The sequence below is a fragment of the Agelaius phoeniceus genome, chromosome 1 (genome assembly GCF_051311805.1).
Source record: "Agelaius phoeniceus isolate bAgePho1 chromosome 1, bAgePho1.hap1, whole genome shotgun sequence".
In the NCBI taxonomy this organism is placed as follows: domain Eukaryota; kingdom Metazoa; phylum Chordata; class Aves; order Passeriformes; family Icteridae; genus Agelaius; species Agelaius phoeniceus.
The window spans coordinates 154,497,096-154,524,727 of NC_135265.1; the positions used below are offsets into that span (position 1 = coordinate 154,497,096).

General features: G+C 50.7%; 1 protein-coding gene and 2 long non-coding RNA genes across 3 annotated transcripts in view; all 3 read left to right on the top strand.

Moving 5' to 3' along the window:
• The window catches only part of HGH1 (HGH1 cochaperone), a 35,651-nt gene extending 20,191 nt beyond the window's left edge, over window positions 1–15,460 (top strand). Inside the window, exons 5-8 of the mRNA XM_077174363.1 lie at window positions 3,615–3,706; window positions 6,512–6,546; window positions 7,456–7,543; window positions 15,310–15,460. Of these exons, the coding sequence (XP_077030478.1) occupies window positions 3,615–3,706; window positions 6,512–6,546; window positions 7,456–7,543; window positions 15,310–15,459 (365 nt within the window). The 3' untranslated portion in view covers window position 15,460. The remainder of the gene's footprint in view (window positions 1–3,614; window positions 3,707–6,511; window positions 6,547–7,455; window positions 7,544–15,309) is intronic.
• A 263-nt stretch (window positions 15,461–15,723) lies between these two features.
• On the top strand, window positions 15,724–19,829 carry LOC143695625 (uncharacterized). Its single transcript, XR_013185019.1, has 7 exons — window positions 15,724–16,190; window positions 16,245–16,257; window positions 16,396–16,550; window positions 16,635–16,677; window positions 16,981–17,287; window positions 17,327–19,012; window positions 19,596–19,829. It is a non-coding gene; the product is annotated as an uncharacterized LOC143695625 (long non-coding RNA).
• A 1,589-nt stretch (window positions 19,830–21,418) lies between these two features.
• LOC143695626 (uncharacterized) lies at window positions 21,419–23,161 on the top strand. Its single transcript, XR_013185020.1, has 2 exons — window positions 21,419–21,594; window positions 22,553–23,161. It is a non-coding gene; the product is annotated as an uncharacterized LOC143695626 (long non-coding RNA).
• The last annotated feature ends 4,471 nt before the right edge of the window (window positions 23,162–27,632 follow it).

The following is a 27,632-nucleotide window of genomic DNA, read 5'->3' on the forward strand; positions in this document are numbered from 1 at the left end:
ATTTTTGTGGGATTTTGGGGATTTTTTTGGAATTTTTTCAGAAATTTTTCGGAAATTTTTGGGATTTTTTTAAATTTTTATTTTCTATTTTTGTGGATTTTTTTGGATTTTTCGGGGACTTTTTGGGAATTTTTTGGGAATTTTCTTGGATTTTTAGGAATTTTCTTGGATTTTTTGGGGCATTTTTTCAGATTTTTGGGGGGGATTTTTGGGGGATTTTTTTGGATTTTTTTTGGAATTTTTTTTGGAAATTTTTGGGATTTTGGGGGATTTTTTAAATTTTTATTTTATATTTTTGGAGATTTTTGGGGGATTTTTCTTTGAATTTTTTGCGAATTTTTTTTTGAATTTTTGGGGGGATTTTTTGGATTTTTGGGGGGATATTTTTGGGAATTTTTTAGGAATTTTTGGGGGATTTTTGGGGGATTTTTTTGGGAATTTTCTTGGGAATTTTTTGGGATTTTTAGCAAATTTTTGGGGGATTTTTTGGGATTTTTTTGGAATTTTTCCAGAAATTTTTGGGATTTTGGGGGATTTTTTTTTTTAATTTTTATTTTATATTTTTGTGGATTTTTGGGGGAATTTTTGGGATTTTTTTCTGATTTTTTGGGGAATTTTGGAGGGTTTTTTGGGAATTTTTAGGGATTTTTTGTGGATTTTTTCAGAAATTTTGGGGATTTTTCGGGGATTTTTTGGAATTTTTTGGGGATTTTTTGGGAATTTTCTTGGATTTTTTGGGGGAATTTTTGGGTATTTTTAGGGGGTTTTGTTTGAATTTTTGGGGATTTTTTTGGGATTTTTTGGGGCAAATTTTGAGAAAATTTTAGGGAATTTTGGGGGTTTTTTTGGGATTTTTTTGGGATTTTTGGGGGATTTTTGGGGGATTTTGGGGAAATTTTGGGGTTTTTTTGGGGGATTTTTTGGGGATTTTTTTCAGAAGTTTTTCAGAAGTTTTTGGGGTTTTTTTTGGAATTTTGGGGGATTTTTTTGGATTTTTTGAGGATTTTTTTGGGAAATTTTGGGGAATTTTTGGATTTCTTGGGAATTTTATGGAGGGAATTTTGTGAGATTTTTGGGATTTTTTGGAATTTTTTTCGGAAATTTTTGGGATTTTTTTGGAATTTTTATTTTATATTCTTGGGGATTTTTTTGGATTTTTCGGGGAATTTTTTGAGGGATTTTTGGAAATTTTTCGGAATTTTCTTGGATTTTTTGGGAATTTTTGGGGATTTTTTTTGGATTTTTGGGGGAAATTTTGAGAAAATTTTAGGGAATTTTGGGGTTTTTTTGGGGATTATTTTTTATTTTTTGGGATTTTTGGGGGATTTTGGGGAAATTTTTGGGGAGTATTTGGGATTTTTTTCGGATTTTTTTCAGAATTTTTTCAGAAGTTTTTGGGGTTTTTTTTGAATTTTTGGGGATTTTTTTGGATGTTTTGAGGATTTTTTGGGGAATTTTTTGGGGGAATTTTATGGGGGGAATTTTGGGGAATTTTTGGGATTTTTTTTTTGGAAATTTTTCAGAAATTTTTGGGATTTTTCGGGGATTTTTTGAAGTTTTTGGGGGAATTTTTGGGGAATTTTTTGGGGATTTTTTTGGGAAATTTTTGGGGATTTTTTTTTAATTTTTATTTTATATTTTTGGGGATTTCGTTGGGATTTTCAGGGATTTTTTGGGGGATTTTTTGAGAATTTTTAGGGGATTTTTACGGATTTTTTGGGGGATTTTTAGCAAATTTTTGGCAAATTTCTTTGGAATTTTTGGTAGAATTTTTGTGAAATTTTGGGGATTTTTTTTGAATGTTTATTTTATAATTTTGGGGATTTTTCGGGATTTTTTTGGATTTTTTGGGGGATTTTGGGTATTTTTTAGGGGATTTTTTTTTTAATTTTTTGGGGATTTGTAAGGATTTTTTCTGGATTTTTTGGGGATTTTTTCCAGAATTTATGGGGATTTTTTGGATATTTTTTTGGGATTTTTGGGGAATTCTTTTGGATTTTTGGGGAATTTTTGGGGCAATTTTGGGGATTTTTTGGGGGAAGTTTTGAGAAAATTTTAGGGAATTTTTGGGGTTTTTTGGGGGGGGAATTTTGGGGAATTTTTGGGATTTTTTTGGAATTTTTTTGGAAATTTTTGGGATTTTGTGGGGGTTTTTTGGGTTTTTTTTTTTGGTATTTTTGGGGATTATTTGGGAATTTTTTTGGATTTTTTAGGGAATTTTTTAAAGGGATTTTTTGGAATTTTTGGGAATTTTCTTCGTTTTTTGGGGGGATTTTTTGGGGATTTTTTTTCGGAAATTTTTGGATTTTTTGGGGATTTTTTTGGGATTTTTTTGGGAATTTTTTAGGAATTTTCTTGGATTTTTGGGGATTTTTTCAGATTTTTTGGGGGATTTTTTTGGAATTTTTTTGAATTTTTGGGGATTTTTTGGGGATTTTTAGCGATTTTTTTCAATTTTTTAAAATATTTTTGGGGAGTTTTGGGGATTTTTTTTGGATTTTTTTTCAGAATTTTTTTAGAAGTTTTTGTGGGTTTTTTTTGGAATTTTTGAGGATTTTTTTGGGGATTTTTTTTTAAATTTTTCGGGATTTTTTGCGAATTTTTTTTGAATTTTTGGGGATTTTTGGGGGGATTTTTTGGGGATTTTTTTGTAGGAATTTTTGGGAATTTTTTCGGATTTTTTTTGGATTTTTTTTGGAATTTTTTTCAGAAACTTTTGGGATTTTTTTTCAATTTTAATTTTATATTTTTGGGGATTTTGGGGGGATTTTTTGGGGGATTTTTTTTGGGAATTTTTGGGAATTTGTTGGTATTTTTGGGGAATTTTTGGGGATTTTTGGGGATTCTTTTTAAATTTTTTCTTTTATTTTAGGGGATTTTTTGGGGAAATTTGGGGGGAATTTTTTTGGGAATTTTTTCAGAATTTTTGAGGGAAATTTTGGGATTTTTTATTTTATTTATATTTTATTTTCTATTTTATTTTGTATTTTATTTTATTTTTTCATTTTATATTTTGTTTTATTATTTTATTTTTATTTTATTTTAATATTTTATTTTATTTTATTATTTTGTATTATTTATTTTATTTTATTATATTTTTTTTATATATATTTTACTTTGTATTTTATTTTATTTATTCCCCCCCAGAGCTGCCCGTGGACCTGCAGTTCCTCCCTCCCGAGCACCAGATTTGATTTTATATTTTATTATATTTTTTTTAATATTTTATTATATTTTATTTTATATTTTATTATATTTAATTTTATTTTATTTATATTTTATATTTTATTCCCCAGAGCTCCCTGTGGATCTGCAGTTCCTCCCTCCCGAGCACCAGATTTGATTTTATATTTTATTATATTTTATATTTAATTTATATTTAGTTTATATTTACATTTTATATTTAATTTATATTTAATTTATATTTATATTTATATTTTATTTATATTTCCCCCCCAGAGCTGCCCGTGGACCTGCAGTTCCTCCCTCCCGAGCACCAGATTTGATTTTACATTTGATTTATATTTTATTTTATATTTTATTTTATATTTTATTTATATTTTATTTTCTATTTCTATTTCTATTTATATTTAATTTTATTTTATTTATCCCAGAGCTCCCCGTGGATCTGCAGTTCCTCCCTCCTGATCACCAGAGTGAGGAGGAGCCCGAGATCCGGACAATGCTGCTGGAAACGCTGCTGCTGGTGAGGGGAAATTGGGGTTCCACAGGAATTTTGGGGTTCCCCGGGAATTTTTGGGGTTCCTTGAGGAAATTTGGGGGTTCCATGAAGAATTTTGGGGTTTTTTTGAGGAATTTTGAGGTTTCTATGAGGAATCTTGGGGGTTCTATGAGGAGGTTTTGGGGGTTCCAGGAAGAAATTTTGGGGTTTCCATGAAGAATTTTGGGGTTCCAGGAAGAAATTTTGGGGTTTCCATGAAGAATTTTGGGGTTGTTTTGAGGAATTTTGAGGTTTCTATGAGGAATTTTGGGGTTCTATGAGGAGGTTTTGGGGGTTCCTAAGGGATTTTGGAGGTTCCATGAGGAATTTTTAGGGGTTCCTCGAGGAATTTTGGGGTTCTATGAGGAGGTTTTGGGGTTTCTTTGAGGAATTTTGGGGTTTATTGAGGAATTCTTGGAGGAATTTTTGGGGTTCCTTGAGGAATTTTGGGGGTTCCAGGAAGAAATTTGGGGTCCCTTGAGGAATTTTGGGGTTTTTTTGAGGAATTTTGAGGTTTCTATGAGGAATCTTGGGGGTTCCATGAGGAGGTTTTGGGGTTTCCTTGAAGAATTTTGGGGGTTTCTTGATAAATTTTTGGGGGTTCCATGAAGAATTTTTGGGGTTCCTTGAGGAATTTTTGGGGTTCCATGAAGAATTTTGGGGTTTCTATGAGGATTTTTTTGGGTTCCATGAGGAATTTTCGGGGGTTCCATGAAGAATTTTGGAGTTTTTTTGAGGAATTTTGGGGGTTCCAGGAAGAATTTTGGAGTTTCCTTGAGGAATTTTTGGGGGTTCCTAAGGGATTTTGGGGGTTCCATGAGGAATTTTTGGGGGTTCTTTGAAGAATTTTGGGGTTCCTTGAGGAATTTTGGGGGTTCCATGAGGAAATCTTGGGGTTCCCAAGGAATTTTGGGGTTTCCATGAAGAATTTTGGGGTTTTTTTGAGGAATTTTGAGGTTTCTATGAGGAATTTTGGGGGTTCTAGGAGGAGGTTTTGGGGGTTCCAGGAAGAAATTTTGGGGTTTCCATGAAGGATTTTGGGGGTTCCATGAGGAAATTTTGGGGTTCCCAAGGAATTTTTGGGGTTTCTTTGAAGAATTTTGGGGTTTTTTTGAGGAATTTTTGGGGTTTCTATGAAGAATTTTGGGGTTTCTTTGAGGAATTTTGAGGTTTCTATGAGGAATCTTGGGGGTTCCTTGAGGAATTTTTGGGGTTTTTTTGAGGAATCTTTGAAATTCTTGGAGGAATTTTGGGGGTTCCATGAGGAACTTTGGGGTTTCTTTGAGGAGTTCTGGGGTTCTATGAGGAATTTGGGGGTTCCATGAGGAATTTTTGAGGGTTCTATGAGGAGGTTTCGGGGCTTCCATGAGGAATTTTGGGGTTTCTTTGAGGAATTTTGGGGGTTCCAGGAAGAATTTTGGGGGTTCCATGAGGAATTTTTGGGGTTCTATGAGGAGGTTTTGGGGGTTCCTTGAGGAATTCTGGGGTTCCGTGACGAATTTTGGGGTTTCTTTGAGGAATTTTGAGGGTTTTTTGAGGAATTTTGGGGTTCCCTGAGGAATTTTGGGGGTTCCAGGAAGAATTTTAGGGTTTTTTTGAGGAATTTTGAGGTTTCTATGAGGAATTTTGGGGTTTCTGAGGAATTTTTGGGGTTTCTTGGAGGAATTTTTTGGGGTTCCTTGAGGAGGTTTTGAGGGTTCTATGAGGAATTTTGGGGTTTTTTTGAGGAATTTTTGGGGGTTCTATGAGGAATTTTGGGGTTCCCAAGGAATTTTTGGGGTTTCTTTGAAGAATTTTGGGGTTTTTTGAGGAATTTTTGGGGTTTCTATGAGGAATTTTGGGGGTTCTATGAGGAGGTTTTGGGGTTTCCTTGAGGAATTTTGGGGTTCCCAAGGAATTTTTGGGTTTCTATGAGGAATTTTAGGAGTTCCTTGAGGAATCTTTGAAATTCTTAGAGGAACTTTAAAGGTTCCATGAGGAATTTTGGGTTTTTTTGAGGAATTTTGGAGATTCCATGAAGAATTTTGGGGTTTTTTTGAGGAATTTTGAGGTTTCTATGAGGATTTTTTTGGGGTTCCTTGAGAAATTTTTGGGGTTTCCTGAGGAATTTTGGGGTTTCCTTGTAGAATTTTGGGAGTTCCATGAGAAATTTTGAGGGTTCCATGAAGAATTTTTGGGGTTCCTTGAGGAATTTTTGAGGGTTCTTTGAGGAACCTTTGAAATTCTTGGAGGAATTTTGGGGTTCCTTGAGGAATTTTTGGGGTTCCTTGAGGAATTTTTGGGGTTTCCTGAGGAATTTTTGGGGTTCCTTGAAGAATTTTGGGTTTCTTTGAGCAATTTTGGGGTTCCTTGAGGAATCTTTGACATTCTGGGAGGAATTTTTTGGGGTTCCATGAGGATTTTTTGGGGTTTCTTGAGGAACTTTTTGGGGGTTCCTTGAGGAATTTTTGGAATTTCTTGAGGAACCTTTGAAATTCTTGGAGGAATTTGTTGGGGTTTCTTTGAGGACTTTTGGGGTTATTTGAGGAATTTTGGGGTTTCCTTGAGGAACCTTTGAAATTCTTGGAGGAATTTTGGGGTTCCATGAGGAACTTTGGAGTTCCCTGAGGAATTTTTAGGGGTTCCATGAGAAATTTTGAGGGTTCCATGAAGAATTTTTGGGGGTTTCTTGAGCAATTTTGGAAATTCCATGACGAATTTTGGCCTTTGTTGAGGATTTTTTGGGGTTCCATGAGGAATTTTGGGGTTTATTTAAGGAATTTTGTCCCCATTTTGTGTCCCCTGGTGCAGTTGGCGGCCACCGCGCCCGGGCGGCTCCAGCTGAGGTCCCGTGGTTCGTACCTGGGATTTTGGGGTTCCTGAGGATTTTTAGGGTTTCTTTGAGGAATTTTGGGGTTCCTTGAGGAATTTTGGGTTTCTTTGAGCAATTTTAGGGTTCCTTGCTCAGATTTTAGGGTTCATTGCAGGGATTTTGACCTTGTCCCCATTTTGTGTCCCCATTTTGTGTCCCCCTGGCGCAGTTGGCGGCCACCGCTCCCGGGCGGCTCCAGCTCAGGGCCTGTGGTTCGTACCTGGGATTGTGGGGTTTCCTTGAGGAATTTTGGGGTTTCCTTAGGAATTTTTAGGGTTCCATGAGGAATTTTTGGGGTTTCTTTGATGAATTTTGTCCCCATTTTGTGTCCCCCTGGCACAGCTGGCAGCCACCGCCCCCGGGCGGCTCCAGCTCAGGTCCTGTGGTTCGTACCTGGGATTTTGGGTTTCTTTGAGCAATTTGGGGGTTCCATGAAGAATTTTAGGGTTCCTTGCTCAGATTTTGGGGTTCATTGCAGGGATTTTGACCTTGTCCCCATTTTGTGTCCCCATTTTGTGTCCCCTGGCACAGCTGGCAGCCACTGCCCCCGGGCGGCTCCAGCTCAGGTCCTGTGGTTCGTACCTGGGATTTTGGGGTTCCTGAGGATTTTTGGGGTTCCTTGCTCAGTTTTTGGGGTTTCTTTGATGAATTTTGTCCCCATTTTGTGTCCCCTGGCACAGTTGGCAGCCACCGCTCCCGGGCGGCTCCAGCTCAGGTCCCATGGTTCGTACCTGGGATTTTGGGGTTTCCTTGAGGAATTCTGGGTTTCTTTGAGGAATTTTAGGGTTCCTGAGGATTTTTTGGGGTTTATTTAAGGAATTCCCCCCATTTTGTGCCCCCTGGTGCAGCTGGCAGCCACTGCCCCCGGGCGGCTCCAGCTGAGGTCCCGTGGTTCGTACCTGGTGCTGCGGGAGCTGCACGGGCACGAGAGGAACCCCCGGGTGCTGCGCGCCTGCCTCAGGCTCATCCAGGTACGGCCTATGGGGTTTGGGGTCAAAGATTTGGGGGTTTGGGGTCAAAGATTTTGGGGTTTGGGGTCAAAGATTTGGGGGTTGGGGCATTTGGGGTCAAAGATTTTGGGGTTTGGGATTTGGGGTGAAAGATTTTGGGGTTTGGGGCATTTGGGGTTTTGGGGTTTGGGGCATTTGGGGGTTTGGGGGTTTGGGGTTTGGGGGGTTGGGGTTTGGGGTGAAAGATTTTGGGGTTTGGGGGTTTGGGGTTTGGGATTTTGGGGAGTTTTAGTTTTGGGGTTTGGAGTGAAAGATTTTAGGGTTTGGGGTTTGGGGTTTTTGGGGGTTGGATTTTGGGGAGTTTTTTGGGTTTGGGGTTTGGGGTGTTTGGCGTTTGGGGTTTTGGGGATTGAGGTGAAAGATTTTGGGGTTTGGGGTTTGGGGATTTTGGGTTTTGGGGGTTTGGGGTTTTGGGGGTTTGGGGTTTGGGGGTTTGGGGGTTTGGGGTTTGGGGGTTTGGGTGGGATTTTGGGGAATTTTGGGGTTTGGGGTGAAGGACTTTGGGGTTTGGAGTTTGGGGTTTGGAGTTTGGGGGTTTGGGTGAAAGATTTTGGGGTTTGGGGTTTGAGGTTTGGGATTTGGGGTTTGGGGATTGGGGGTTTGGGGGTTGGGGTTTGGGGGGGTTTGGGGTTTTTGGGATTTGGGGTTTTGGGGTTTGGGGGTTTGCAGTGTTTGGGGTTTTTGGGTGAAAGATTTTGGGGTGTTTGGGGTTTGGGGTTTTGGGGTTTGGGGTTTGAGGTTTGGGGTGAAAGATTTTGGGGCATTTGGAGTTTGGGGTTTGGGGATTTGGGGGCTGGGGGTTTGGGGGCTTTGGGGTTTGGGGCACTTGGGGCTTTGGGGTTTGGAGTTTGGGGGTTTGGGTGAAAGATTTTGGGGTTTGGGGTTTGAGGTTTGGGATTTGGGGTTTGGGGTTGGGGGTTTGGGGGTTGGGGTTTGGGGGGGTTTGGGGTTTTTGGGATTTGGGGTTTGGGGGTTTGCAGTGTTTGGGGTTTTTGGGTGAAAGATTTTGGGGTTTGGGGTTTTGAGTTTGGGGGTTTGGGGTTTTGGGGATTGGGGTGAAAGATTTTGGGGCTTTGGGGTTTGGGGGTTTGGGGCTTTGGGGTTTGGGGTTTGGGGGGTTTGGGGGGTTTGGGGTTTGGGGCACTTGGGGGTTTGGGGTTTGGGGTTTGGGGGTTTGGGGTGAAAGATTTTGGGGGTTTGGGGTTTGGGGTTTTTGGGGTTTAGGGTTTTGGGGATTGGGGATTGGAGGTTTGGGGTTTAGGGTTTGGGGTTTGGGGTTTTTGCAGTGAAAGATTTTGGGGTTTGGGGTTTGGGTTAAAAGATTTGGGTGTTTGGGGTTTGGGGTTTTGAGTTTGGGGGTTTGGGGTTTGGGGTGAAAGATTTGTGGATTTGGAGATTTGGGGCATTTGGAGTTTGGGGTTTGGGGATTTGGGGGTGAAAGATTTTGGGGTTTGGGGTCTTGGGGTTTGGGATTTTGGGTGTGGGGGTTTGGGGTTTGGAGGTTTGGGGTTTTGGGGTGAAAGATTTTGGGGTTTGGGGCATTTGGGGTTTGGGGGTTTGGGGCTTTGGGGGTTTGGGGTTTTCGGTTTTGGGGTTTGGGAGTTTGGGGTTTGGGGTGAAAGATTTTGGGGTTTGGGGTTTGGGGTTTGGGGGTTTGCGGTGTTTGGGGTTTTGGGGTTTGGGATTTTGGGGAGTTTTGGTTTGGGGTTTGGAGTGAAAGATTTTAGGGCTTGGGTGTTTGGGGGTTTGGGGTTTGGGGTTTTGGGGGTTTGGGGTGAAAGATTTTGGGGTTTGGGGGTTTGGGGTTTTGGGGGTTTGGGGTTTGGGGTCAAAGATTTTGGGGTTTGGGGCATTTGGAGTTTGGGGTTTGGGGGTTTTGGGGTTTGGGGGTTTGGGGTCAAAGATTTTGGGGTTTGGGGTCTTGGGGTTTGGGATTTTGGGTGTGGGGGTTTGGGGTTTGGAGGTTTGGGGTTTTGGGGTGAAAGATTTTGGGATTTGGGGTTTTGGGAGGTTGGGGGTTTGGGGTTTTGGGTTTGGAGTTTTGGGGTTTGGGGTGTTTGGGGTTTGGGGGTTTTGGGGTTGGGGGTTTGGGGCACTTGGGGCATTTGGGGTTTGGGGTGAAAGATTTTGGGGTTTGGGGTTTGGGGGTTTGGGGGCTTGGGGTTTGGGGTTTTTGGGGGTTGGATTTTGGGGAGTTTTGTGGGTTTGGGGTGAAAGATTTTGGGGTTTGGGGTTTGGGTTAAAAGATTTGGGTGTTTGGGTTTGGGGGTTTGGGGTTTGGGGGGTTTGGGGTTTTGGGGATTTGGGGATTTGGGGATTTGGGTGGGTTTTTGGGGAATTTTGGGGTTTGGGGTGAAGGACTTTGGGGTTTGGAGTTTGGGGTTTTGGGGGTTGGGGTTTGGGATTTGGGGGTTTGGGTGAAAGATTTTGGGGTTTTGGGTGTTTGGGGGTTTGGGGATTTTGGGGCTTTGGGATTTTGGGGAGTTTTGGTTTGGGGTTTGGGGTTTGGGGTTTGGGATTTTGGGGGTTTGGGGTGAAAGATTTTGGGTGTTTGGGGTTTGGGTTTGGGGTTTTGGGGTTTGGGTTTGGAGTTTTGGGGTTTGGGGTTTTTGGGGATTTGGGGGTTGGGGTTTTGGGTGGGATTTTAGGGAGTTCAGGGGTTTGGGGTTTTTGGGATTGGAGTTTTGGGGTTTGGGGTGTACAGGGTTTGGGGTTTGCGGTGTTTGCGGGGTTTGGAGTGAAAGATTTTGGGGGTTTGGGGTTTGGGGTCTTGGGGTTTGGGGTTTTGGGGTTTTGGGGGTTTGGGGGTTTGGGGGTTTGGGGTTTTGGAGATTTGGGGTTTGGGGTCTTTGGGGTGAAAGATTTTGGGGTTTGGGGGTTGGGGGTTGGGGGTTGGGGGTTGGGGTTTGGGGCTTTGGGGGTTTGGGGTTTGGGGGTTTGGGGGTCTGGGCTTGGGGGTTTTGGGGTTTGGGGTTTTGGGGTTTTGGGGTTGGGGGTTTGGGGCACTTGGGGATTTTGGGTTTGGGGTTTGGAGTTTGGGGTTTGGGGTGAAAGATTTTGGGGTTTGGGGTGTTTGGGGGTTTGGGGTCGTTGGGGTTTGGGGTTTTGGGGTTTGGGGTGGGATTTTAGGGAGTTTTGGGGTTTGGGGTTTCTGGGGTTGGGGATTTTGGGGTTTGGGGGGTTGGAGAGTTTGGGGTTTGGAGTCTTGAGTTTTGGGGTTTGGGGTGAAAAATTTGAGGTTTGGGAGTTTGGGGTTTTGGGGGATTGGGGTGAAAGATTTTGGGGTTTGGGGTCTTGGAGTTTGGGGTTTTGGGGTTTTGGGGTTTGGGGCATTTGGGATTCAGGGGTTTGGGGTTTTGGATTTGGGTTTTTGGGTTTGGGGGGTTTGGGGTTTGGGGATTGGGGTGAAAGATTTTGGGGCTCGGGGTGAAAGATTTTGGGGTTTGGGGTTTTGGATTTTGTGGTTAAAGATTTTGGGGTTTGGGTTTGGAGGTTTGGAGTTTGGGGTGAAAGATTTTGTGGTTTGGGGTTTTGGGGTTTGGGATTTTGGGCTTTGGGGTGAAAGATTTTGGGGTTTGGGGCATTTGGAGTTTGGGGTTTGGGGATTTGGGGGTTTGGGGTTTTGGGGGTTGAAGGATTGGGGTTTGGGGGTTTGGGGTTTGCGGGTTTGGGGCTTGGGGGTTTGGGGTGAAAGATTTTGGGGTTTGGGGTTTGCGGTGTTTGGGGTTTGGGGTCTTGGGGTTTGGGGTGAAAGATTTTGGGGTTTTGGGGTTTTGGGGTTTGGGGGTGAGGGTTGGGGTGAAAGATTTTGGGGTTTTGGGTGTTTGGGGGTTTGGGGATTTTGGGGGTTTGGGGTTTGGGGTGTGGAGGTTTGGGGATTGGGGTTTTGGGGGTTTGGGGGTTGGGGTTTTGGGTGGGATTTTTAAGGAGTTTGGGGTTTTGGGGTTTGGGATTTGGGGTTTGGGGGTCAAAGATTTTGGGGTTAGGGGTTTGGGGATTTTGGGGTTTAGGGTTTGGGGTGTTTGGGGTTTGGGGTTTGGGGTTTTTGGGGGTTGGATTTTGGGGAGTTTTGTGGGTTTGGGGTGAAAGATTTTGGGGTTTGGGGTTTGGGTTAAAAGATTTGGGTGTTTGGGTTTGGGGGTTTGGGGTTTTGAGTTTGGGGGTTTGGGGTTTGGGGTGAAAGATTTGTGGATTTGGAGATTTGGGGCATTTGGAGTTTGGGGGTTTGGGGGTTGGGGGTGAAAGATTTTGGGGTTTGGGGTCTTGGGGTTTGGGATTTTGGGTGTGGGGGTTTGGGGTTTGGAGGTTTGGGGTTTTGGGGTGAAAGATTTTGGGGTTTGGGGCATTTGGGGTTTGGGGCTTTGGGGGTTTGGGGTTTTCGGTTTTGGGGTTTGGGAGTTTGGGGTTTGGGGTGAAAGATTTTGGGGTTTGGGGTTTGGGGTTTGGGGGTTTGCGGTGTTTGGGGTTTTGGGGTTTGGGATTTTGGGGAGTTTTGGTTTGGGGTTTGGAGTGAAAGATTTTAGGGCTTGGGTGTTTGGGGGTTTGGGGATTTTGGCGTTTGGGGTCTTGGGGTTTGGGGTTTTGGGGGTTTGGGGTGAAAGATTTTGGGGTTTGGGGGTTTGGGGTTTTGGGGGTTTGGGGTGAAAGATTTTGGGGTTTGGGGCATTTGGAGTTTGGGGTTTGGGGGTTTGCGGTGTTTGGGGGTTTTGGGGTTTTGGGGATTTGGGGGTTTGGGGTTTTGGGGGTTGAAGGATTGGGGTTTGGGGTTTGGGGTTTTGGGGTTTGGGGTTTGTGGGTTTTGGGCTTGGGGGTTTGGGGTGAAAGATTTTGGGGTTTGGGGTTTGCGGTTTTTGGGGTTTGGGGTTTGGGGTCTTGGGGTTTGGGGTGAAAGATTTTGGGGTTTTGGGGTTTTGGGGTTTTGGGGTGAGGGTTGGGGTGAAAGATTTTGGGGTTTTGGGTGTTTGGGGGTTTGGGGATTTTGGGGGTTTGGGGTGAAAGATTTTGGGGTTTGGGTTTTGGGGTGTGGAGGTTTGGGGGTTTGGGGGTTGGGGTCTTTGGGTTTGGGGATTGGGGTTTTGGGGGTTTGGGGGTTGGGGTTTTGGGGGTTTGGGGGTTTGGGGGTTTGGGGCACTTGGGGCATTTGGGGTTTGGGGTGAAAGATTTTGGGGTTTGGGGTTTGGGTGTTTGGGCGTTTGGGGATTTTGGGTTTGGGGTTTGGGGTTTGGGGTGAAAGATTTTGGGGTTTGGGGTGTTTGGGGGTTTGGGGTCGTTGGGGTTTGGGGTTTTGGGGTTTGGGGTGGGATTTTAGGGAGTTTTGGGGTTTGGGGTTTCTGGGGTTGGGGATTTTGGGGTTTGGGGGGTTGGAGAGTTTGGGTTTTGGGGTCTTGAGTTTTGGGGTTTGGGGTGAAAAATTTGGGGTTTGGGAGTTTGGGGTTTTGGGGGATTGGGGTGAAAGATTTTGGGGTTTGGGGTTTGGGGTTTTGGATTTGAGGTTAAAGATTTTGGGGTTTGGGGGTGAGGGTTGGGTGAAAGATTTTGGGTTTTGGGGGTTTGGGGTTTGGGGTTTTGGGGTTTGGGGTTTTGGGGTTTGGGGTTTGGGGTTTTGGGGTTTGGGGTTTGCGGTGTTTGCGGGGTTTGGGGTGAAAGATTTTGGGGTTTTTGGGGTTTGGGGTGAAAGATTTTGGGGTTTGGGATTTTGGGGGGTTGGAGAGTTTGGGGTTTGGGGTCTTTGGATTTGGGGTTTGGGGGTTTGGGGTTTGAGGGGTTGGGGTTTGGGAGGTTTGGGGTTTGGGCTTTGGGATGAAAGAGTTTGGGGTTTGGGGTTTTTGGGGATTTTGGGGTTTGGGTTTGGGAGTTTGGGGTTTTGAAGTATGGGGTTTTAGGGTTTGGGGGTTTGCGGGGTTTGGGGTTTGGGGTTTGGGGTCTTGGAGTTTGGGGTGAAAGATTTTGGGGTTTTGGAGATTTGGGGTTTGGGGTGAAAGATTTTGGGGGTTCGGGGTTTGGGGTTTTGGGGTTTTTGGGGTTTTGGGGTTTGGGGATTTTGGGGTTTGGGGTGAAAGATTTGGGGGTTTGGGGATTTTGGGGGTTTGTGGTTTGGGGTGAAGATTTTGGGGTTTGGGGGTTTTGGGGTTTGGGGGTTGGGGTCTTGTGCTGAAAGATTTTGGGGTTTGGGGCATTTGGAGTTTGGGGTTTCAGTGTTTGGGGGGTTTTGGGGTTTGGGGGTGAGGTTTGGGGTGAAAGATTTTGGGGTTTGGTGTTTTGGTTTGGGGCTTTTGGGGTTTTGAGGTTTGGGGTTTGGGGTTTCAGGGATTTGGGTGGGATTTTTTATGGAGGTTTGGATTATGGGGTTTTGGGATTTGGGGTTTGGGGTTTGGGGTTTTGGGTTTGGGGTTTTGGGGGTTTGGGGTTTGGAGGTTTGGGGTTTGTTGTGTGGGGGTTTGGGGTTTTAGGTGGGATTTTGGGAAGTTTTGGGGTTTGGGTTTGGAGTTTGGGGTGAAAGATTTTGGGGTTTTGGGGTTTGCGGTTTGGGGGTGGGGGTTTGGGTGGGATTTTGGGGAATTTTGGGGTTTGGGCTGAAAGATTTTGGGGTTTGGGGTTTTGGGGTTTTTGGGGTTTGGGGTTTGGGGCATTTGGGGTTTGGGGCATTTGGGGTGAAAGATTTTGGGGTCAGGGGTTTGGGGGTGAGGGTTGGGGTGGAAGATTTTGGGGTTTGTGAGTTTTGGGGTTTGGGGTTTTTGGGGTTTGGGGTGAAAGATTTTGGGGTCAGGGGTTTGGGCTTTGGGCTTTGGGGGCTTTGGGGTTTGGGGTTTGGGGTTTATGGGGATTTGGGGTTTTGGGGATTTGGGGGTTTGGGGTTTTGGGGTTTTTGGGGTTTGGGGTTTGGGGTTTGGGGGTTTTGGGGTTTGGGGTTTTGGGGTTTTTGGGGTTTGGGGTTTGGGGTTTGGGGGTTTGGGGTTTTGGGGCTTGGGGTTTAGGGTTTGGGGTTTTGGGTCTTGGGGTGGAAGATTTTGGGGAGTTTGGGGTTTGGGGGTTTGGGGGCTTTTGGGGCATTTGGGGTTTGGGGTGAAAGATTTTGGGTTTTGGGGGTTTGGGGTTTGGGGTCTTTGGGGTTTGGGGTTTTAGGGTTTTAGGGTTTTAGGTTTGGGGGTTTGGGAAGTTTTGGGGTTTGGGGTTTGGGAGTTTGGGATTCAGGGTTTTGGGTTTGGGAGTTTGGGGGTTTGGGGTTTGGGGTTTTTGGGGGTTGGATTTTGGGGAGTTTTTTGGGTTTGGGGTTTGGGGTGTTTGGGGTTTGGGGTTTTGGGGATTGGGGTGAAAGATTTTGGGGGTTTGGGGTTTGGGTTTGGGGGTTTTGGGTTTTGGGGCTTTGGGGTTTGGGGGGTTTGGGGCACTTGGGGGTTTGGGGGTTTTGGGGCTTTGGGGTTTGGGGGGTTTGGGGTTTGGGGTTTGGGGCACTTGGGGGTTTGGGGTTTGGGGGTTGGAGTTTGGGGGTTTGGGATGGGATATTTTGGGGGTTTGGGGTGGGATTTTCTCCGTTTTTGGGGCTATTTTGGGGGCATTTTCTCATTTTGGGGGGCATTTTCTCCATTTTTGGGGTTATTTTATGCGGATTTTCTCCATTTTTGGGGTTATTTTATGCGGATTTTCTCCATTTTTGGGGTTATTTTAGGCGGATTTTCTCCGTTTTTGGGGTTATTTTAGGGATTTTCTCCGTTTTTGGGTGTCCCCAGGTGCTGATCGGGGACGAGCCCGAGCCGGGCCTGCAGAACCTGCTGGAGGTGCCCATCCCCGAGGAGCTGCAGCAGCACCTGAGGCACCTGGACAGGAGAGAGGAGGAGGAGGAGAGGGAGGAGAGGGAGGGGACGGGGACAGACAGGTGACAATGGGACATGGCACCAGAATGGCACCATGTGACAATGGGACACGGCACCAGGTGGCACCAGGTGACAATGGGACACGGTACCAGAATGGCACAAGGTGACAATGGGACACGGCACCAGGTGACAATGGGACATGGCACCAGGTGACAATGGGACACGGCACCAGAATGGCACAAGGTGACAACAGGACACGGTGACAGCGGGACATGGCACCAGGTGACAATGGGACAATGGGACATGGCACCAGGTGACACCAGGTGACAATGGGACAATGGGACATGGCACCAGGTGACACCAGGTGACAATGGGACACGGTGACAGCGGGACAATGGGACACGGCACCAGGTGGCACCAGGATGGCACCAGAATGACACCAGGTGACAATGGGACGTGGCATCAGGTGACAGCGGGACATGGCATCAGGTGACACCAGGACGTGGCTGGGTGACAGCAGAGTGACACCAGGTGACACCAGAGTGGCACCAGAATGACACCTGGTGACACCAGGATGTGGCCAGGTGACACCAGAATGGCATCAGGTGATACTGGGATGACACCAGGATGGCACCACGTGACACCAGGACACAGTCAGGTGACACCAGAATGGCACCAGGTGACAGCGGGACACGGCAGCAGGTGACACCAGGTGGCACCAGAATGACACCAGGACATGGCCAGGTGACACCAGAATGGCACCAGGTGACACCAGGATGGCACCAGAGTGGTGCCAGGTGGCACCAGGTGACAATGGGACACGGCACCAGGTGACAGCGGGACATGGCCAGGTGACACCAGGACGTGTCCAGGTGGCACCAGGATGGCACCAGAGTGACACCAGAGTGGCACCGGGACACGGCACCAGGTGACACCAGGATGGCACCAGGGTGGCACCAGGTGACACCGGGACATGGCTGGGTGACACCAGAGTGGCACCAGATGACACCAGGATGGCACTGGGACGTGGCTGGGTGACCCCAGAGTGACACCAGAGTGGCACCAGGTGACAACAGGACATGGCACCAGAATGGCACCAGGTGACAATGGGACACGGCACCAGAATGGCACCAGGTGACAATGGGACACGGCACCAGGTGACACCAGGTGGCACCAGAATGACACCAGGACATGGCCAGGTGACACCAGAATGGCACCAGGTGACACCAGGATGGCACCAGGTGACACCAGAGTGACACCACAATGACACCAGGATGTGGCCAGGTGACACTGGGACATGGTCAGGGGACACCAGGATGGCACCAGGGGACACCAGAATGGTGCCAGGTGACAATGGGACACGGCACCAGGTGACAGCAGGACATGGCACCAGGTGACACCAGAATGTGTCCAGGTGACACCAGGATGGCACCAGAGTGACACCAGAGTGGCACCGGGACACGGCACCAGGTGACACCAGGATGGCACCAGGATGGCACCAGGTGACACCGGGACGTGGCTGGGTGACACCAGAATGGCAGCAGGTGACACCAGGATGGCACCAGAGTGGCACTAGGATGGCACCAGGTGACACTGGGACACGGCCAGGTGACAACAGAATGACACCAGGATGGCACCAGGATGGCACCAGGTGACACCAGGATGTGTCCAGGTGACACCAGGATGGGACCAGAGTGACACCAGGTGACACCGAGACATGGCCAGGTGACACCAGAGTGACACCAGGTGACAATGGGACACGGCACCAGGTGACAATGGGACACGGTGACAGCGGGACAATGGGACACGGCACCAGAATGCCACCAGGTGACAGCGGGACACAGCACCAGGATGGCACCAGGTGACAATGGGACACGGCACCAGGTGACACCAGGTGACAATGGGACACGGTGACAACGGGACACGGCACCAGGTGACAATGGGACACGGCACCAGGTGACAGCGGGACACGGCATCAGGTGACACCAGGACGTGGCTGGGTGACAGCAGAGTGACACCAGGTGACACCAGAATGGCACCAGGTGATACTGGGATGACACCAGGATGGCACCACGTGACACCAGGACATGGTCAGGTGACACCAGAATGGCATCAGGTGACACCAGGATGGCACCAGGTCACACTGGGACATGGCCAGGTGACACCAGAGTGACACCAGAATGGCACCAGGATTTGGCCAGGTGACACTGGGACACGGCCAGGTGACACCAGAGTGACACCAGGATGGCACCAGGTGACACCAGGATGGCACCAGAGTGACACCAGGTGACACCGAGACATGGCCAGGTGACACCAGAGTGGCACCAGGTGACAATGGGACACGGTGACAGCGGGACAATGGGACACGGCACCAGAATGGCACAAGGTGACAATGGGACACGGCACCAGGTGACACCAGGTGGCACCAGAATGACACCAGGACATGGCCAGGTGACACCAGGATGGCAGCAGAGTGACACTGGGACATAGCTGGGTGACACTGGGATGACACCAGGATGGCACCAGGTGACACCAGAGTGGCACCAGAATGGCACCAGGTGACAGCGGGACATGGCCAGGTGACACCAGAATGGCACCAGGTGACACCAGGATGGCACCAGAGTGACACCAGGTGACACCGAGACATGGCCGGGTGACACCAGAGTGGCACCGGGTGACAACGGGACATGGCCAGGTGACACCGGAGTGGCACCGGGATGGCACCGGGACATGGCTGGGTGACCCCAGAGTGGCACCAGGTGACAACAGGACATGGCCAGGTGACACCAGAATGGCACCGGGTGACAACAGGACATGGAACCAGAATGACACCAGGATGGCACCAGGTGACACCAGGACGTGTCCAGGTGGCACCAGGATGGCAGCAGAGTGACACCAGGTGACACCGAGACATGGCCAGGTGACACCAGAGTGGCACCGGAGTGGCACCAGGTGACACCAGGATGTGGCCGGGTGACAACAGGACATGGCCAGGTGACACCAGGATGGCACCAGAATGGCACCAGGATGGCACCAAGTGACACTGGGACATGGCCAGGTGACACCAGAATGGCACCAGGTGACACCACAATGGTACCAGAGTGACCCCAGGATGGCACTGGGATGTGGCTGGGTGACACCAGAGTGACACCAGAGTGGCACTGGGACACGGCACCAGGTGACAGCGGGACATGGCCAGGTGACACCGGGATGGCATCAGGTGACAGCAGAGTGGCACCAAGTGACACCAGAATGGCACCAGAATGGCACCAGGTGACAACGGGACACGGCACCAGGTGGCACCAGGACGTGTCCAGGTGACACCAGGATGGCACCAAGTGACACCAGAGTGGCGCCAGGTGGCACCAGAATGACACCAGAACATGGCCAGGTGACACCAGAATGGCACCAGGTGACACCAGGATGACACGAGGATGGCACCAGGATGACACCAGAGTGGCACCAGGACACGGCACCAGGTGACACCAGAATGTGTCCAGGTGACACCAGGATGGCACCAGAGTGACACCAGGTGACACCGAGACATGGCCAGGTGACACCAGAGTGACACCAGAATGGCACCGGGTGACACCAGGACATGGCACCAGAGTGGCACCAGGTGGCAACGGGATGTGGCCAGGTGGCACCAGGATGGCACCACAGTGACACCAGAGTGGCACCAGGATGGCGCCAGGTGACATCAGGACGTGGCTGGATGACAGCGGAGTGGCACCAGGTGACACCGGGACATGGCCCAGAGTGGCACCAGAGTGACCCCAGAATGGCACCAGGTGACACCGGGACATGGCCCAGAGTGGCACCAGAATGGCACCAGAGTGACACCAGGTGACACCAGGACATGGCTGGAGTGACACCAGGACATGGCCCAGGATGGCACCAGAGTGACCCCAGGATGGCACCGGGATGGCACCGGGACATGGCCAGGTCACACTGGGACATGGCCGGGTGACACCAGAATGGCACCAGGTGACACCAGGACATGGCTGGAGTGACACCAGGTGGCACCAGGATGGCACCAAGTGACACCAGAGTGGCGCCAGGTGACACCAGGACGACACCAGGACATGGCCAGGTGACACCAGAATGGCACCAGGTGACCCCAGAATGACACGAGGATGGCACCAGGATGACACCAGAATGACACCAGGTGGCACCAGGATGGCACCAGGACATGGCACCAGGTGACACCAGAATGTGTCCAGGTGACACCAGGATGGCACCAGAGTGACACCAGGTGACACCGAGACATGGCCAGGTGACACCAGAGTGACACCGGAGTGGCACCAGGATGGCACCAAGTGACACTGGGACATGGCCAGGTGACACCAGAGTGGCACCAGGATGGCGCCAGGTGACATCAGGACGTGGCTGGGTGACACCAGAGTGGCACTAAGTGACACCAGGACATGGCCCAGGATGGCGCCAGGTGACCCCAGGATGGCACCAGGATGGCACCAGGTGACACCGGGACATGGCCAGGTCACACTGGGACATGGCCGGGTGACACCAGAGTGGCACCAGGTGACACCAGGACATGGCTGGAGTGACACCAGGATGGCACCGGGATGGCACCAGGTGACACCAGAGTGGCGCCAGGTGGCACCAGAGTGACACCAGAACATGGGCAGGTGACACCAGGATGGCACCAGAGTGACACCAGGATGTGGCCAGGGGGCACTGGGATGGCACCAGGTGACATCAGGACGTGGCTGGGTGACACCAGAGTGGCACCAGAATGGCACCAGAGTGGCACCAAGTGACACCAGGAGTGACTGCAGGGACACTGAGCTGTCCCCAAGGGCCACCCCAAGGCCAGCGCGTCCCCAAAGGTCACCATGGTGCGGTGTCCCCAAAGAGCCATCGAGATGACAATGAAATGTCCCCAAGGGCCACCATGGTGTCACTGAGGTGTCCCCAAGGGTCACCACAAGGACAGCGTGTCCCCAAGAAGCCATCACGGTGACAGTGACGTGTCCCCAAGGATCACCATGGCGACATTGAGGTGTCCCCAAGGGCCATCACGGTGTGGTGTCCCCCAGGGTCACCATGGCAATAGTGACGCGTCCCCAAGGATCCACGTTGGTGGCCCTGTGTCCCCAAGGAGCCACCACAAGGACAATGTGTCCCCAAAGGCCATCATGGTGTGGTGTCCCCAAAGGTCACCATGGTGGCATTGAGGTGTCCCCAAGGGTCATCGTGGTGACACTGAAATGTCCCCAAGGAGCCATGGTGGTGGCACTGTGTCCCCAAGGGCCACCACAGGACAATGTGTCCCCAAAGGGCCATCACGGTGTGGTGTCCCCAAGGGCCACCGTGGTGTCAATAAAATGTCCCCAAAGATCTTTGTTGGTGACCCTGTGTCCCCAAGGGCCACCATGGGGGTGTGGTGTCCCCAAGGGGGCATCGTGGTGACACTGAGGTGTCCCCAAGGGTCACCACAAGGACAGCGTGTCCCCAAGGGCCACCATGGGGCTGTGGTGTCCCCAAGGGTCACCATGGTGACAATAAAATGTCCCCAAGGATCCGTGCTGGTGGCCCTGTGTCCCCAAGGGTCACCATGGTCACAGCGTGGTCCCCAAGGAGCCACCACAGGACAAGGCGTCCCCAAAGGGCCATCGTGGTGACAGTGACGTGTCCCCAAGGATCCATGGTGACAATGCGGTGTCCCCAAGGATCCAGGTTGGTGACACTGAGCTGTCCCCAAGGGCCACCACAAGGCCAGCGTGTCCCCAAGGGCCATTGAGGTGCTGTGGTGTCCCCAAAGGTCACCATGGTGGCATTGAGGTGTCCCCAAGGAGCCACCAAGAAGGACAATGTGTCCCCAAGGGTGACCGTGGTGTCAATAAAATGTCCCCAATGATCCCTGTTGGTGGCCCTGTGTCCCCAAGGAGCCCAATGGTGATGCTGAGCTGTCCCCAAGCGCCACCACGGTGACACTGAGGTGTCCCCAAGGGCTGCCACAGGACAAGGTGTCCCCAAGGAGCCATCACAGTGTGGTGTCCCCAAGGAGCCACCAAGAAGGACAATGTGCCCCCAAGGAGGCACCAAGAAGGACAATGTGTCCCCAAGGGCCACCATGGTGACACTGAAATGTCCCCAAGGATCCCTGTTGGTGGCCCTGTGTCCCCAAGGGTCACCATGCTGACACTGAGCTGTCCCCAAGGGCCACCACAGGACAATGTCCCTGGGGGCCATCACAGTGTGGTGTCCCCGAGGGTCACTACAGTAACAGTGTGGTGTCCCCAAGGAGCCGTGTTGGTGACAATGTGTCCCCAAGGGCCACCATGCTGACAGTGTGGTGTCCCCAAGGGTCACTGTGGTGACACTGAGCTGTCCCCAAGGGTCACCACAAGGCCAGCGTGTCCCCAGAGGTCACCACAGTTTGGTGTCCCCAAGGGCCATCGAGGTGACACTGAAATGTCCCCAAGGAGCCATGGTGGTGGCACTGAGGTGTCCCCAAGGAGCCACCACAAGGACAGCGTGTCCCCAAGGGCCACCATGGTGACAATAAAATGTCCCCAAAGATCCGTGCTGGTGGCCCTGTGTCCCCAAGGGTCACCACTGTGACATTCTGGTGTCCCCAAGGGCCATCACGGTGTGGTGTCCCCAAAGAGCCATCAAGGTGACAATGAAGTGTCCCCAAGGATCATTACAGTGACACTGAGCTGTCCCCAAGGAGCCACCACAAGAACAGCGTATCCCTAAGGGTCACCTTGTGTGGTGTCCCCAAGGAGCCATCGAGATGACAATGAAATGTCCCCAAGGAGCCATGGTGGCAGTGAGCTGTCCCCAAGGGTCACCACAGTGACACTGAGCTGTCCCCAAGGGTCACAAGGCCAGCGTGTCCCCAAGGGCCATCACGGTGTGGTGTCCCCAAGGAGCCGTGGTGACAGTGAGGTGTCCCCAAGGAGCCACCACAAGGCCAGCATGTCCCTGAAGGTCACAGTGGTGATGCTGAAATGTCCCCAAGGGTCACCATGGTGACAGTGTGGTGTCCCCAAGGAGCCACCAATAAGGACAATGTGTCCCCAAGGGCCATCACGGTGTGGTGTCCCCAAGGGCCACCATGGTGACAATAAATTGTCCCCAAGGAGCCGTGCTGGTGGCCCTGTGTCCCCAAGAGCCACCACAGGACAAGGTGTCCCCAAGGAGCCATCACAGTGTGGTGTCCCCAAGAAGCCATCATGGTGACATTGAGGTGTCCCCAAGGAGCCACCAAGAAGGACAATGTGTCCCCAGGGGCCACCATGGTGACAATAAAACATCCCCAAGGAGCCACGGTGGTGACAATGTGTCCCCAAGGGTCACCACGGTGACACTGAGGTGTCCCCAAGGAGCCATGGTGGTGACAATAAAATATCCTCAGAGATCTGTACTGGTGGCCCTGTGTCCCCAAGGGCCACCACAAGGACAGCGTGTCCGCGAAGGTCACCGTGGTGACACTGAGGTGTCCCCAAGGAGGCACCAAGAAGGACAATGTGTCCCCAAGGGTCACAGTGGTGACAATAAAATGTCCCCAAGGGCCACTTCAAGGCCAGCATGTCCCCGAAGGTCACCGTGGTGACACTGAGCTGTCCCCAAGGAGCCACCGCAAGGACAGCGCGTCCCCAAGGCTCACCACAGTGTGGTGTCCCCAAAGAGCCATCACGGTGACACTGAAATGTCCCCAAGGAGCCATGGTGGTGGCCCTGTGTCCCCAAGGGCCACCACGGTGACACTGAGGTGTCCCCAAGGAGCCACCAAGAAGGACGAGCCATCACGGTGTGGTGTCCCCAAGGGTCACCATGGTGTCAATAAAATGTCCCCACGGATCTGTGGTGGTGGCGCTGTGTCCCCAAGGGTCACTGACGGTGACAATGCCACCAATGTCCCCAAGGAGCCACCACAGCGACAGTGATGGCACCAGGGAGCCACAATGGTGACAATGCCAGGGGTGTCCCCAAGGGTCCCCAAGGGTGATGGTGACAATGCCACCGATGTCCCCAAGGGTCCCCATGGTGGCCCTGCCTGTCCCCTCCCCCTACAGCCAATAAAAGGATTTGACCCCAAAGCTGCTGTGGGGACACTTGGGGACATCAGGGGGGATTTGGGGACATTTGAGGGAATTTGGGGACATTGGGGACACTGGGGCTGAGTTTGGGGGTGTCAGGGGGGATTTGGGGACACCAGAACCGAGTTTGGGAACATCTGAGGGATTTAGGGACATTGGAACAGAGTTTGGGGACATTGGGGGGGGATTTGGGGACATTGAGTACACTTGGGGACACTGGGGCTGAGTTTGGGGACGTTGAGGGAATTGGGAACATCGGGGACATTTGGGGACATCGGGGTCAAATTTGGGGACATTGGAGGGGATTTGGGGACATTTGGAGACGTCAGAGGGGATTTGGGGACATTGGGGACGCTTGGGGACACCAGAATCAAGTTTGGTGACATCAGGGGATTTGGGGACACTGGGGGGGATTTGGGGACATTTGGGTCAAATTTGGGGACACTGGGGTTGAATCTGGGGACACTGGAGGGATCTGGGGATGTTTGGGACACCGGAACCAAGACTGGGGACATTGAGGGGGATTTGGGGACATCGGGGATGCTTGGGGACCATTGGGCTCAATTTGGGGACATCGGGGGGTTTGGAGGGCATTGGGGTCAAATTTGGGGACACTGGGGACGAACTCGGGGGATTTGGGGACATTTGGGTTGATTTTTTTGGACATTGGGGTCAGATTTGGGGACATCTGAGGGAATTTGGGGACACTGCGGCTGATTTGGGGACATCGGGGTCAAATCTGGGGACATCAGGGACAAATTTGGGGACATTGGAACAGAGTTTGGGGACATCTGGAGGGATTTGGGGACATTGAGGACGTTTGGGGACACTGGGGCTGAGTTTGGGGACATTGAGGGAATTGGGAACATCGGGGACATTTGGGGACATCGGGGTCAAATTTGGGGACATTGGGGGCATTTGGGGACACAGAACCGAGTTTGGGGACATCGGAACCGAGTTTGGGGACATTGGGGAAAATTTGAAGACATCAGAGGGGATTTGGGAACATTGGGGGGGATTTGGGGACACTGGGGATTAATTTGGGGACATGGGGGGATTTGGGGACATTTGGGTCAAATTTGGGGACATCGGGGGGGATTTGGGGGACACTGGGGTTGAATCTGGGGACACTGGAGGGATTTGGGGACATCGGGGGAAATCAGAGGGGATTTGGGGACATCGGAATCAGGATTGGGGACATTGGGGGAAATCAGAGGGGATTTGGGGACATCGGGGATGCTTGGGGACATCGGGGGGGGATTTGGGAACACTGGGGTCAAATTTGGGGACACTGGGGCTGAATTTGGGGACATCGTGGAGGATTTGGGGACATCGGGGGGTTTGGAGGGCATTGGGATCAAATTTGGGGACATTGGAGTCAGATTTGGGGACACTGGGGGGTTTGGGGACATCTGAGGGGATTTGGGGACATCGGGGATGCTTGGGGACATTGGGGCTGAATTTGGGGACATTGTGGGGATTTGGGGACATCAGAGGGGAATTGGGAACAATGGGGACAAATTTGGGGACACTGGGGTTGAATTTGGGGACATCGGGGGGATTTGGGGACATTGGGGATATTTGGGGACACTGGGGCTGAATTTGGGGACATCGGAGGGGATTTGGGGACATTGGGGATGCTTGGGGACACTGGGGCTGAGTTTGGGGACATCTGAGGGGATTTGGGGACATTGGGGACAAATTTGGGGGTGTCAGGGGGGATTTGGGGACACCGGAACTGAGTTTGGGGACACTAGGGGGGGATTTGGGGACATTGGGGGAAATTTGGGGACATTGGAGACTATTTGGGGACATTGAGGATGTTTGGGAACATCGGGGACATTTGGGGACATTTCAGGGGATTTGGGGACATTGGGGGCATTTGGGGACAATGGAGCTGAATTTGGGGACATCAGAGGGGATTTGGGGACATTGGGGACAAACTCGGGGGATTTGGGGACATTGGGTCCGAATTTGGGGACACTGGAAGGGATTTGGGGACATCTGGGGGTACTTGGGGACATCAGAAGCGAGTGTGGGGACATCAGAGGGGATTTGGGGACATCGGGGTCAAATTTGGGGACATCTGAAGGGATTTGGGGACATTTGGGGACACTGGGGCTGGATTTGGGGACACCAGAATCAAGTTTGGTGACATCAGGGGATTTGGGGACATTTGAGGGGATTTAGGGGTATCGTGGGGGATTTGGGGACATTTGGGTCAAATTTGGGGACACTGGGGTCGAATGTGGGGACACTGCAGGGATTTGGGGACATCGGAACAGAGTTTGGGGACATTGGGGGAAATTTGAGGACATCAGAGGGGGTTTGGGGACATTGTGGATGCTTGGGGACATTGGGGCTGAATTTGGGGACATTGGGGGGTTTGGAGGGCATTGGGATCAAATTTGGGGACATTGGAGTCAGATTTGGGGACACTGGGGGGTTTGGGGACACTGGGGCTGAATTTGGGGACATCAGAGGGGAATTGGGAACAATGGGGACAAATTTGGGGACACGGGTTGAATTTGGGGGCATCGGGGACGAATGTGGGGACATCAGGGGTGATTTGGGGACACTGGGGTGAATTTGGGGATGCTTGGGGACATTGAGGGATTTGGGGACATTTGGGGACATTGGGGATGAATGTGGGGACATCAGGGGTGATTTGGGGACTTTGGGGTCGAATTTGGGGACACTGGAGGGATTTGGGAGCACCTGGGGACAATGGGGCTGAATTTGGGGCCATCGGGGTCAAATCTGGGGACATTGGGAACATTGGGGACATTGGGGGCACTTGGGGACACTGGGGCTGAGTTTGGGGGTGTCGGGGGGATTTGGGGACACCAGAACCGAGTTTGGGGACACCTGAGGGGATTCGGGGACATTGGGGGGGGATTTGGGGACACTGGGGACAAATTTGGGGACACTGGGGCTGGATTTGGGGACATTGGGGGAAATTTGAGGACATCAGAGAGGATTTGGGAACATTGGGGACAAATTTGGGGACACTGGGGATGCTTGGGGACATCGGGAGGATTTGGGGACACCGGGGCTGGATTTGGGGACATTTGGGGACATTGGGGGCACTTGGGGACACTGGGGCTGAGTTTGGGAATGTCAGGGGGGATTTGGGGACACCAGAACCGAGTCTGGGGACACTAGGGGGGGATTTGGGGACACCGGGGTTGAGTTTGGGGACATTGAGGGAATTGGGAACATGGGGGACATTTGGGGACATCGGGGTCAAATTTGGGGACATCGGGGGGGATTTGGGGACATTGGGGACGCTTGGGGACACCAGAATCAAGTTTGGTGACATCAGGGGATTTGGGGACACTGGGGCTGGATTTGGGGACATTGGGGGAGATTTGGGGACATTGGGGGAGATTTGGGGACATTGGGGCTGAATTTGGCGACATTGGGGATGCTTGGGGACCATTGGGCTCAATTTGGGGACATCGTGGAGGATTTGGGGACATCGGGGGGTTTGGAGGGCATTGGGGTCAAATTTGGGGACATTGGAGGGGATTTGGGGACACCAGAATGAAGTTTGGTGACATCAGGGGATTTGGGGACACTGGGGCTGGATTTGGGGACATTGGGGACATTTGGGGACATCCGAGGGGATTTGGGGACATTTGAGTCAAATTTGGGGACATTGGAGGGATTTTGGGACAATGGGGATGCGTGGGGACAATTGGGCTGAATTTGGGGACATCTGAGGGGGTTTGGGGACATCAGGGGCTGAATTTGGGGACATTTGGGGACAATGGGGCTGAATTTGGGGACAATGGGGCCGGATTTGGGGCCCCCGAAGGAAATTGGGAACCCCGGGGCTGAATTTGCGGACATTTGGGCCATTTGGGAACATTTGGGAACAATGGGGGCGAGTTTGGAGACATCGGGGGAGATTTGGGGACAATGGGGCTGAATTTGGGGACCCCGAAGGGAATTGGGGGCCCCGGGACTGAATTTGGGGACATTGGGGTACATCAGGGGATGAATTTTGGACATTGGGGGAGATTTGGGGACCCTGGGGCTGAATTTGGGGACACCGGGGACATTGGGGGACACCGGCGCCGTTTCCCTCCCGCCCCGCCAGGGGGCGCCAGCAGCGCGGGCCTCACAGACCCCGCCCCCTCCGCTCGCAGCCAATCAGATCCCA